General features: G+C 43.0%; 1 protein-coding gene and 1 long non-coding RNA gene across 3 annotated transcripts in view; both read left to right on the top strand.

Moving 5' to 3' along the window:
* The window catches only part of dcun1d3 (defective in cullin neddylation 1 domain containing 3), a 7,969-nt gene extending 3,165 nt beyond the window's left edge, over window positions 1-4,804 (top strand). Inside the window, exons 1-3 of one of the 2 annotated variants that reach the window (XM_083548587.1) lie at window positions 1,054-1,345; window positions 2,286-2,833; window positions 2,999-4,804. In XM_083548587.1, the coding sequence (XP_083404713.1) occupies window positions 2,412-2,833; window positions 2,999-3,491 (915 nt within the window). In that variant the 5' untranslated portion in view covers window positions 1,054-1,345; window positions 2,286-2,411 and the 3' untranslated portion in view covers window positions 3,492-4,804. Of the gene's footprint in view, window positions 1-1,053; window positions 1,346-2,285; window positions 2,834-2,998 lie in introns of those variants that run through there. The other variant, XM_083548586.1, reaches the window with a different exon arrangement.
* A 739-nt stretch (window positions 4,805-5,543) lies between these two features.
* LOC310730664 lies at window positions 5,544-12,753 on the top strand. Its single transcript, XR_014534892.1, has 4 exons — window positions 5,544-5,812; window positions 5,945-5,994; window positions 12,303-12,388; window positions 12,577-12,753. It is a non-coding gene; the product is annotated as an uncharacterized lncRNA (long non-coding RNA).
* The last annotated feature ends 244 nt before the right edge of the window (window positions 12,754-12,997 follow it).

The following is a 12,997-nucleotide window of genomic DNA, read 5'->3' as shown; positions in this document are numbered from 1 at the left end:
CCTGATGATACCGTTCATGTTGGAGTTTCTTGGCTGGGTGCGACACTTCCCCTCAGACGATTAGAATAAAGAGATGAATATCCTTCAAAGCAGTGCTGAAATCCAAGCTCTCTAATTTAAGTAGAGTATGATGTCTGAATTGGGAACTCTGGTTCTAATCAAGTTGAACATGGTGTCTGATTTCCACTATGTGTGAGTTGGACATGGTGTCTGATTTCCACTATGTGTGAGTTGGACATGGTGTCTGATTTCCACTATGTGTGAGTTGGACATGGTGTCTGATTTCCACTATGTGTGAGTTGGACATGGTGTCTGATTTCCACTATGTGTGAGTTGGACATGGTGTCTGATTTCCACTATGTGTGAGTTGGATATGGTGTCTGATTCCCACTATATGTGAGTTGGACATGGTGTCTGATTTCCACTATGTGTGAGTTGGACATGGTGTCTAAGGTTGTTCCTGATTGAGTTGGACATGGTGTCTGATTCCCACTATATGTGAGTTAGACATGGTGTCTAAGGGTGTTTCTGATTGAGTTGGACACAGTTTCTGATTTCCACCATATGTGAGTTGGACATGGTGTCTGATTCCCACTATATGTGAGTCTAAGGGTGTTTCTGATTGAGTTGGACACGGTGTCTGATTCCCACTATATGTGCGTTAGACATGGTGTCTATGGGGTTTTGATTCATGTTGGACATGGTGACTGACTCTCACTATACTATGTAGTTAGACATGGTGTCTGTGGTTCTGATGGAGTTGGGCATGGTGTCTGATTTCCACCATATATAAGTTGGACATGGTGTCTGATTATATGTTGATGACACCGCAGTCTATGGGGTTCTGATTCTGATTGGACATGGTGTCTGTTTCCCCCTGTATGGTTCTGATTTTGATTGGACATGGTGTCTGTTTCCCCCTGTACAGTCCTGATTCTGATTGGACATGGTGTCTGTTTCCCCCTGTACAGTCCTGATTCTGATTGGACATGGTGTCTGTTTCTCCCTGTATGGTTCTGATTTAAAATGTACATGGTGTTTGATTCCCCCTGTACGATTCTGATTGTGTTGGACATAGTGTCTGACAGTTCTGATTGAGATGGACATGGTGTTTTAATCGGATTCTAGTGCTGGAACATGGACCATTGGTGGATCTGATTTATGTCTGAATTTGGAATCCAGTTCCACTTAGTGAGACGTCTGGCAGATGATTTAGATTCTCTTCTTCATTTAGATGACTCTGGCTTCTGGGTTCTACTGCAATGAAATCTCTGGGTGCTGAACCCGACAGAATGTATGGAGACTGATGGACACTGATGGATCACTATATGGAGATCAGAAGCAGGTCTATATTTCTGTCAATAGATAATAGAAAGTCTAAGTTTATACCTAATATACCAAAGTCCACTGTCTGAGCCATAGCTGAAGGTTCTGAATGCATCAGGACTTGATTAGGATTTAAAAAAAGGGGCATCACACTGAGTTTAGTCTGAAGCAGGACAGACTTTGCATGAAACATTGGGAATGTGAACGCAAGACTACCTGTAAGAGGTGATTTGCATTGTGTTCCAGTGGAACCTCATACTCTGGTGCATGCTGGTTGAGGAAGTAAAGTTTTGTAGTTGGTGGTGGTTTGATGATGATGTAAAGGGTCATGGTGCTGTTAGGCGTGGAGGTTCTCGAAGCTGCAGGCCATGCCTAGGATTTGTGGTGCTGTAGTGGCGAGATGTTACTCCACTTGTTTCTCAGCAAAGCTGAGCAAAGTTTCTCAGAGTGGGCAAATTTTCAGGAATCTAACCCAGCCCATCGCCTTTGACTCAGCCCCGCAGGAGTGTTGAAACACATGAGGGAGTGTTGCTGTTGCACAACAACGCATCAGATCACCAGTCACGGCCAAGCACAAATCGTTATCCAGACACGCCGGTGGCCCCGCCCTGTGACTCATTCGCATAACGACATCACGCATGTGTGATTTAGCACTAATCTGAAAATGACTGCTCGTGTACACTTCTGAGTTTATTTATAGTACAGTCCCAAATGACTTCCCATCGGCAGTCTCGCTGCTACGGGTTGCAGATGAGTAGATCAAGATCATCTAGAGGCAGGTAGTTCTGATAGCAAAACTAGAGTTATATTCTACTCTGATTCGGTAGGCCACGAGTTTTAGGTCATGGGGATTTGTTGTTAGTAGCAGGATGTAAGTTTAAGATTCAGTAGCACATGGTGACTGATTCAGATTTGATGAAACGCAGTAACAGATCGTCTTTTTTGATGTTATTTCTCAGGTCATGGTGACCGCTGTCAGGTGGCGTGTAGCCGGAGCCGAGCGGGCCTGAGGAGGAGAACCAGGAAGGAGAAGGCGTGATAGAGGAAGAGAGAGACAGGAGGAATAGGAGAGAGAGAGGAACACTATGGGCCAGTGTGTGACTAAATGTAAAAACCCCACATCCTCTCTGGGCAGCAAAAGTGGTGAAAAGGATGCCGGGAAATCCCATGGCAAAAAAGGAAGCGGAGGAGGAGCAGGTGGGCCCAAAGAGGAGGCCAGGCTTCCTGCCGATGTCAACGGCACAAAGTCACCCGAGGTTACCACGGACACCTCTGCGACCACGCCTCTTTCTGACGTGCAGAGGGAGGAGCCTGAGCAGGATGGGGAGGGGCTTTCTCTGGCACGGATAGAGGAAATGTTTGTGTGTTACAAGGACGAGCATGAGGACGCCATATTGGAAGAGGGAATGGAGCGTTTTTGCAACGACCTAAACGTGGACCCAGCCGAGTTCAGGGTACTGGTACTTGCGTGGAAGTTTCAGGCTGCGACCATGTGCAAGTTCACAAGGTGAGGTATTAAAACACAATTCAAGTATTCAAGTTTATTGACTTTGCAAATAACACCTCATTACACCTGAACCAGAAACCAGATTTAGATTTATTAGATTATCCAAATGATCTGTTTGTAGTGCTCTGGTCTTTTAACCCTGTCTCTCCCTCTCCCTCCCTGCAGACAAGAGTTCGTGGAGGGCTGTAAGGCGATCCATGCCGACTCCGTGCCCGGGATCTCTCAGCGTTTCTCGGCCATGTTGGACGATTGTCGCTCTGAGGAGAACTTTAAGGACCTGTATCGCTTCACGTTCCAGTTCGGATTAGACTGCGGCGAGGGTCAGCGCTCGTTACAGCGCTGCATCGCCATCGCCCTGTGGAGGCTGGTGTTCACGCTCGACACGCCGCCCGTGCTCGAGCGCTGGCTCCACTTCCTGTCCGAGAACCCGTGCGGAGTGCGTGGCATCTCGCGCGACACCTGGAACATGTTCCTCAACTTCACGCAGAGTGTCGGGTCCGACCTGAGCAACTACAGCGAGGACGAGGCCTGGCCGAGCCTCTTCGACTCCTTCGTGGAGTGGGAGAACGACTGGCGACGGAGGGAACGGGAGCTGCGAAAGACAGGGGGAGGGGACGGGCACACCGAATTCACTGCAGAGTCCGAGCCCACGGCATGATGGTGGAGTAGAAACACCACACTGGTAGCGTCCGGGAGGACACAGAGTCCCTGAGAGTGCAGCATGAACGCAGGGAGAACCCAGGGCCCGGACTGATAATCGCCCAGCATGGCCCCTATGCACAGCACGGCACGGCATGATGGGAAACTGTGACGCGCTGGGATAGATGTGAAAAGTATTATTCCCAGAATCCTTACTGTATCTGTGATGATCTGATGAAGCTGATGGTCATTTTATATTTTTAGGCTTCTCTGTAACATGACAGATGTCCGTATGTCCACACCCTCCTTCACACCCCTCAGCTCCAGAGTTATTTTACTGAAAGGGCTCCAGAAAAACTTTAAGAGAATAGAACTAAATCTTCTATTTAAATTATTGTTTTTATTTCTTTTGATCTTTTTTTCAGTATTTTAATAGCTATTCTTAAGCCACACCAGACGCATCCCAGACATCTGTCGCCATGGCAGCAGTGTGACCTTACAAACGGAAATATCTATAACATGATGTCAGGACGAGGTAGAGATCAGGGCCAGGCTTCAACGGTTAACTCCAGCACAGAGACTCTACACCTTTACTCATGTGTGTCTCTCCTTCTTCTACACAATCCCCCTCTCTCTCTCTCTCTCTCTCTCTCTCTCTCTCTCTCTCTCTCTCTCTCTCTCTCTCTCTCTCTCTCTCTCTCTCTCTCCCCCCCCTTCTTAACATACAGAATCCCTCTATCATTCTCTCTCTCTCTCTCTCTCTCTCCCCCCCCCTTCTTAACATACAGAATCCCTCTATCATTCTCTCTCTCTCTCCCTCTCTCTCTCTCTCTCTCTCTCTCCCCCCCCTTCTTAACATACAGAATCCCTCTATCATTCTCTCTCTCTCTCTCTCTCTCTCTCTCTCTCTCTCTCTCTCTCTCTCTCTCTCTCTCTCTCCCCCTTCTTAACATACAGAATCCCTCTATCATTCTCTCTCTCTCTCTCTCTCTCTCTCTCTCTCCCCCCCTTCTTAACATACAGAATCCCTCTATCATTCTCTCTCTCTCTCTCCCCCCCCCTTCTTAACATACAGAATCCCTCTATCATTCTCTCTCTCTCTATCCGACTCTCTTGCTCTTTTCCTCTACCCCCCCTTCCCCCCTGTGTAATTTAATACAGATTAATCTGCAGTCTGAGGTTATTTTATCTGCTGTGACTTGTTTTTGTTTTTAGGTTTACAGTTTTTCCCCTGCGGTGATTATTTCTGATTCCTTTTGTCTGGTTTTATATTAAGATGCTACAATTTATAACTAATAAAAACGTGTGAAATTTGGAAGTGGACCACACAAAGCCTTTCTCTGTTTATTTATTGATTGATTGATTGATTGATTGATTGGATATAACTGCGTTCATATTCATGGTGTTGAACAAAACCTGCAAAACGAACTATGACAGCCGTGAGAGGAGTGGGCGTGGTTATGGGGAGAGTGACGTGTGATTGGTCAGCGCGTTTCCTTGTTAACCAGCTTCCATGGTGACCGGCTCCAGAATGAGGGGAATCCACGCGGGACTGTGAGGGGAGCCGCAATGTGATTGGCCAACTGTCTGCTTATCCCGTGTAAGAGCTCTGTGATTGGTCCATTCCGTTGTCGTCCTCGCCAATCCGTTTGGTGCGCTGTGTGATTGGTTCGCAGGTTGCCACGGTTACCAACGCGTTGCCACGGTTTCACCAGCACGCGCACTAGGTGTGACGCCGTTTTGTGACCCTATCGATGCCTGCGTCCACGTGAGCGACGGAAAGAAAGAGAGGCGCTCTATGATTGGTCAGTGCGTTTCCATGGTTACCAGTAAACAGCGGACGGTTGAACATGGAGCCGTGTGTCGACACTGAGCGGTGTTCTGAGTAAATTCCTGTCATGAAACGTGAGTTCACTGGTTTCTCTCTATAATAGACCGCTTTTATACGTGTAATAAACACATCTGTAGAACATGAGGTTCTGCGCTTTAATAAGCTTCGCTATGGTTGTACCCGAGCTCCCCGGGTCGCCTGACGCCTTGCTCCCGCCCCGATCCCGCCCCTGTACCGCCCCGGTTCTGCCCCGGTCCCGCCCCAGTCCCGCCCCGGTCTCTGGATCAGGAGTTTTTGTTTTTACTGTAGATGATTTGAGCAGAATTGATCTGTAGAACTGTGATGAGGACACAGCCATAAAGCTGTGAGTGTCAGAGAGCGGAAAGTCTTTATCATGGATGGAATATGTATTCGAGTGTGTTAGGCCCAAACCTGAGCCGCGGTGTAGAGTTTACCCTCATGCGGGAGCAGCGGTGCGGGATCACCGCCAGGTCTGGGGTATCTGCCGGGTACAACCACTTCCCCGCTTATTAGATAGATTTACTCGCTGTGGATTGGAGCTAATAATGTTTTATTTTCTTCTTGTGTGTGTGTGTGTGTGTGTGTGTGTGTGTGTGTGTGTGTATATGCGCGGGCCGTAGCAGGGGCATGTGATCGGATCTCTCACTGGAAGCCCGAGGCGGACAGAGAGGTGAGGCATAACACTGAGCTGAATAAAGTGTGTGTGTGTGTGTGTGTGTGTGTGTGTGTGTGTGTGTGTGTGTGTGTGTGTGTGTGATAGAGATACCTTTAAGTAAATAAAGCTATCTCTAGCCATCTATACAGGCATACGTACATCTATAAGCATATACGTTTTTTCCTTATACATTTATCCTTAATGAGCACGATTGTGGTGAAGGAAAACTCCCTGAAATGTCCTGAGCCTCATCCTCAACACCGACTGTCCATTCATTACAGTTCCATCAGTGTTGAGGTGCTGTTCAGTCATGTTTCATTGCTGAACTTTTCATGCAAACTGAGGACTTAAGCACATTGTAGCAGTGTGTTGATATTAATTCCAGTCCAAATCCTCTTTCATAATCCTCTTCCATCCATCTATACATACATCCATCTATACATACATACATACATACATCTATTCATACATCCATCTGCACATCCATCTATACATCCATCCATCTATACATACATCCATCTATACATACATCCATCTGCACATCCCTCTATACATACATACATCTATACATACATACATCTATACATCCATCCATCTGCACATCCATCTATACATCCATCCATCTATACATACATCCATCTGTACATCCATCTATACATCTGTACATCCATCTGTACATCCATCTATACATCTGTACATCCATCTATACATACATCTGTCTATACATACATCCATCTGTACATCCATCTATACATCTGTACATCCATCTGTACATCCATCTATACATACATCTGTCTATACATCCATCCATCTATACATACATCCATCTGTACATCCATCTATACATCTGTACATCCATCTATACATACATCTGTCTATACATCCATCCATCTATACATACATCCATCTGTACATCCATCTATACATCTGTACATCCATCTGTACATCCATCTATACATACATCTGTCTATACATACATCCATCTGCACATCCCTCTATACATCATCCATCTATACATACATACATCTATACATCCATCCATCTGCACATCCATCTATACATCCATCCATCTATACATTCATCCATCTGTACATCCATCCATCTGTACATCCATCTGTCCATCCATCTATACATACATCTATACATACATCTGTCTATACATACATCCATCTGTACATCCATCCATCCATCTGTACATCCATCTATACATCCATCCATCCATCCATCTGTACATCCATCTATACATACATCCATCTATACATACATCCATCTATACATACATCTGTCTATACATACATCTGTCTATACATACATCCATCTATACATCCATCCATCTATACATACATCCATCTATACATACATCTATACATCCATCTGTACATCCATCTATACATACATCCATCTATACATCCATCTATACATCCATCCATACATCCATCTATACATACATACATCTATACATCCATCTATACATTCATCTATACATACATCCATCTATACATACATCTATACATACATACATCTATACATACATCCATCTATACATCCATCTATACATTCATCTATACATACATCTATACATACATCCATCTATACATACATCTATACATACATACATCTATACATACATCCATCTATACATCCATCTATACATTCATCTATACATACATCTATACATACATCTATACATACATACATCTATACATACATACATCTATACATACATCCATCTATACATTCATCTATACATACATCCATCTATACATACATCTATACATCCATCTGTACATCCATCTATACATACATCTATACATACATCCATCTATACATACATCTATACATACATCCATCTATACATACATCTATACATACATCCATCTATACATACATCTATACATACATCCATCTATACATACATCTATACATACATCTATACATCCATCCATCTATACATCCATCTATACATACATCCATCTATACATACATCCATCTATACATACATCTATACATACATCCATCTATACATACATCTATACATACATACATCTATACATACATCCATCTATACATCCATCTATACATCCAGCTATACATCCATCTATACATACATCCATCTATACATACATCTATACATACATACATCTATACATACATCCATCTATACATCCATCTATACATTCATCTATACATACATCTATACATACATCCATCTATACATACATCTATACATCCATCTGTACATCCATCTATACATACATCTATACATACATCCATCTATACATACATCCATCTATACATACATCTATACATACATCCATCTATACATACATCTATACATACATCCATCTATACATACATCTATACATACATCCATCTATACATACATCTATACATCCATCCATCTATACATCCATCTATACATCCATCTATACATACATCCATCTATACATACATCCATCTATACATACATCTATACATACATCCATCTATACATACATCTATACATACATCCATCTATACATACATCTATACATACATCCATCTATACATACATCTATACATACATCCATCTATACATCCATCTATACATACATCTATACATCCATCCATCTATACATACATCTATACATACATCCATCTATACATACATCTATACATACATCTATACATCCATCCATCTATACATACATCTATACATCCATCCATCCATCTGTACATCCATCTATACATACATCTGTCTATACATACATCCATCTATACATCTATACATCCATCTGTACATCCATCTATACATACATCTATACATCCATCCATCCATCTATACATACATCTATCTATACATACATACATCCATCTATACATACATACATCCATCCATCTGTACATCCATCTGTACATCCATCTGTACATCCATCTATACATCCATCTATACATCCATCTATACATACATCTATACATCCATCTGTACATTCATCTATACATCCATCCATCTATACATACATACATACATCCATCTATACATCCATCCATCTGTACATACATCTATACATCCATCTATACATACATCTATACATCCATCCATCTATACATACATCTATCTATACATACATACATACATCTATACATACATACATCCATCCATCTATACATCCATCCATCTGTACATACATCCATACATTTATACATTGGTGGCTGTGTATTTGGTACCTGGACCTTCAGTGTGGACGTACTCGACTTCTCTTAATACACCACTATCACATCACAATTATAGAAACCATCAATAATGTACAAAAACACAAAATAACAACACGTGGCATTAAAGAGAGATGTTTCACATCTGGAGGTAAAAACCATTTTACTAAAACAACAAACCCAGTTAAGACTTCAAACCTCTACACTACAACCACAACTGTGCACCTACAACATCTGGAGCAGTTCACAATCAATATTTATCTAATAACATGAGAAAAACATTAAAATGTAAATAAAACACAACCTACTCACCAGAGATGCAGACTCATAATGTGCAGCGCCCCCCAGAGGCTGTAATCCAGTGGTAGCGCTCGTATTCACTGGTCTGGAAGTGCAGAACAAACCCTTTCCCGGGCTGAGACACGCTAGCGAGCTTCAGGGTTGGTGACCTCCTCACCATGTCTCGCTTTTCTACACAATGGATTTTTAAATGTCTGAGACCAAATTAATTTCTCTTCCTCCGTAGGTATAAAAAAGTCTAACGCAGACGTATTAATGTGTGCAGAGCTTCACACGTGTTTTACCAGTCGAACTCGGCTGTAACAGTTTCCCTCTGACCGACCACTCAGAGGACGGAACAGTGCTGATGCTATTCTGGAGCTGTTGGTAATGTTCTCTATAGTAAAAAGGCCAGCAGTACTGATTCTGAAGGCTCTGGGCAGATTAGATTGACATGGCAGCACATAGAGGCTGAAATCTGATTGGACAAAAAAATTTAACATCCACATACACGTACTGAAGCAGTGCAGCCGAGAGAAACACTACGACATGAAGAGAAGAAACTGATGGGTATAAATGAATAATAATAATAATTAATACAATTTTATGGAACAACTATTAGAATTTCGGTTGCAAATGTAGGTCAGTGCTTCTGATAGTGTTTAGGCCAGCAGAGAAGACTTTGCTGGAACTGACCGCCCACCAATGCATTCATCTATCCATATTAACACATCAGATTGATGTGATAACCCACCATCATATGACCTGGCGTAATCGCTTGGCCCCAGCAATAGTGTTAAATATTAAGCTCTAAGACTTTGTTAACATGCATTCCTCCTGGTTCTAAAACATCTTCAGAACCCATTTTACAGAAAACTTACTTACACACACTCTTGTCAGTATAAAGTTTGAAGGAAGAGAACAGCATTAATAGGTGATTGGTAATTGTTCCATCCTGGTCCTCCACTGACGATAAGCTGCACTGAAGTTTCTCTCGTAGTTCCTTGCATTTACGCCATTAACACAGCAGTTCAAATGTCAAGGGATTTGAACTCATGACCTTCTGATCAGAAGTCTTGTGTCTGAACCACTGAGCTACTACTTCCGTACTATTGGCCGAATTTGAAAGGAACAGGAACAAACCCAGTGCGACGTTTATCATGTAGTCATGGCTGATGTATTACTTTGCTCCTCGTCAGTGCTCCTCAAACTCCTCGGGCTGTTATCCTCTCTCTCCAAACCCTACCACTATGCCTTCGTTTCTGTTAGTCAAGGGTTCAATCAGACATTAACACGGCTACTGTTGCTGTCCTTTAGTTTGACATGTGTTTCTTTTTTGAAGATTTGCATTTCACATTGACACATCAAAACAGCTCCACTCTTCTGTCTTCTGGGAAGATGTTCTGATAGATGTTGTGGAGATTCAATCAGACCCAAGGGTGTTAGTAAAGTCAGGTGGTGATGTAGGTGAGAAGACCTGGGGTGCAGTCAGCGTTCACATTCCTCCCAAAGGTGTTCAATAGGGTTGGAGCTCTATAGCAGATCTTCCACTCAAAACCACTGAACACAAAATGAAAAACTCAAACCTGGTACATGTAATGCGCACTGTTGGAACTTTTGAGTCGCGTCAACTCTCACAACGGTGTGGGATTTTGTTGGTGAAGGTAAATAATAATAATAGTATTTAAATTATGCAGACACACTGTAACATGAAACACTGTAACATGAAGCACTGTGATGAAATCAGTGTAACAGGAAGCGCTGTAACGGGAGGTGGTCGCTCAGGGGGGTTAAGGCATTGGGCTCTGGATTGGAAGGTTGTAAGTCGCTCTGGTTATGGGCAGAATCACTGTAAAAGAAAGTACTGTAACAGGAATCACTAACAGAATATGGATAAGGCTGTCTGCTAAATGCCATAAATGTAAGTGGGAATCATTGTTTTGGGAAGAGATGTAACAGGTATTACTGTTACACCAGTAGAGGACTTCTGCCTGTATTAATCAGTGATTCTCTTTTTTGTGATTAATAATCATCTCTCTATAGTAGAGTGGGATCCCAGTGGTTAAGGTACTTGGTTACTGATCGGAAGGTCAGGGGTTCAAGCCTCGTTATCGCCAAGCAGCCCCTCTTGGGGTCTTTCTTTTCTTTTTTTTTCTTTCTTTTTATAAGTCTCTCTCTCTCTCTCTCTCTCTCTCTCTCTCTCTCTCTCTCTCTCTCTCGGCCAGGTAATCCTTCTGTCTTTCAATAAACACTTCTTTCTCTCCCTCTCCCTCTGTCTGTCTCTTTTCTGTTCTTCCTCTCCTTGTTCTGTATTTCTCTGGTCTTCCTGTCAGTCTCTCGTCCAACTCCAGGGCATCTCGCTGTCTTGAGGAGACCCTTGCTAACAGACCTGTACTCTTCTTACTTCTCTCTGTGTAATATAATATATATATGATATATAAGTGTGATATTCGTGGATCTTTTGGTTAATTTGACCCCACCCCCTGGTCAGAGGGAATACTGGATTGTAATTGGCTGATTGGCTGGAAGTTTAAATGGTAGCAGGGACGCAGCGAACACACACTCACACACACTCACACATTTGGGTGTAAGGTTGATGTGAATAAATGTTGCGTTCTCCTTTAGCTCTCCCTGTGAGACTGAGAGAGACAATGGAGAGAAAAGGTTCTCCTCTGGATGTTATCCAGCACACATACACACTACAGACATGGCACGGTCATGTGACCTGCTCATGAACAAGTGTGGCCACTCCCCGTACACCAAGCCCTTACAAGATCAATGATCAGAACAGTCTGTGTGTCTGTGTGTGTGTGTGTGTGTGTGTGTGTGTGTGTGTGTGTGTGTGTGTGTAGGATGCCAGAAGAGGTGATGCCGCAAAACAGCCATCTGTAAAAGAGCAACTGAATGAATATTTAATCGGCCTGCAACACAGGAACAGGTGAACACACACACACACACACACACACACACAAACACACACACGGGTCAAATGACAAGCACAGCCCTGATGTGTAAACAAGTTTGTTATTTTTGTGTAAATGTGTGAAAAGGTAACACGCAGTGGTGTGTGTGTGTGTGTGTGTGTGTGTGTGTGTGTGTGTGTGTGTGTGTGTGTGTGTATGTCAGGGCTCTGCGGAAGCTGCAGGTGAAGGGCCAGAGGCAGGTGCAGTTAGAACAACTGGAACAGGGCTTCTGCGTTTATATCAATGGGGCTAATGCTGACCTGAGTAACGCTAAGGGCAACAGGAAAGCCAGTCCTAGACACACACACACTGCAGGTACTCACTCACACGCACTCACACACTCATACTCATTTACTACACACTCATATACACACACTCATACTCATTTACTACAGGTATATATACACACTCACACACACGCTCACACACTGCCATTATACACATTCTCACACACACACACACACACTACAGGTACACACACACAATCATACACATTAACCAGAGGAATATATACACACACACACACACACACACACACACACACACACTACAGGTACACACACACACACAATCATACACATTAA

The sequence above is a fragment of the Silurus aristotelis genome (genome assembly GCF_946808225.1).
Source record: "Silurus aristotelis genome assembly, chromosome: 1".
NCBI lineage: Eukaryota > Metazoa > Chordata > Actinopteri > Siluriformes > Siluridae > Silurus > Silurus aristotelis.
Note: the sequence above shows the minus strand (reverse complement) of the source record. Positions and strands in the feature narration are given on the sequence as shown.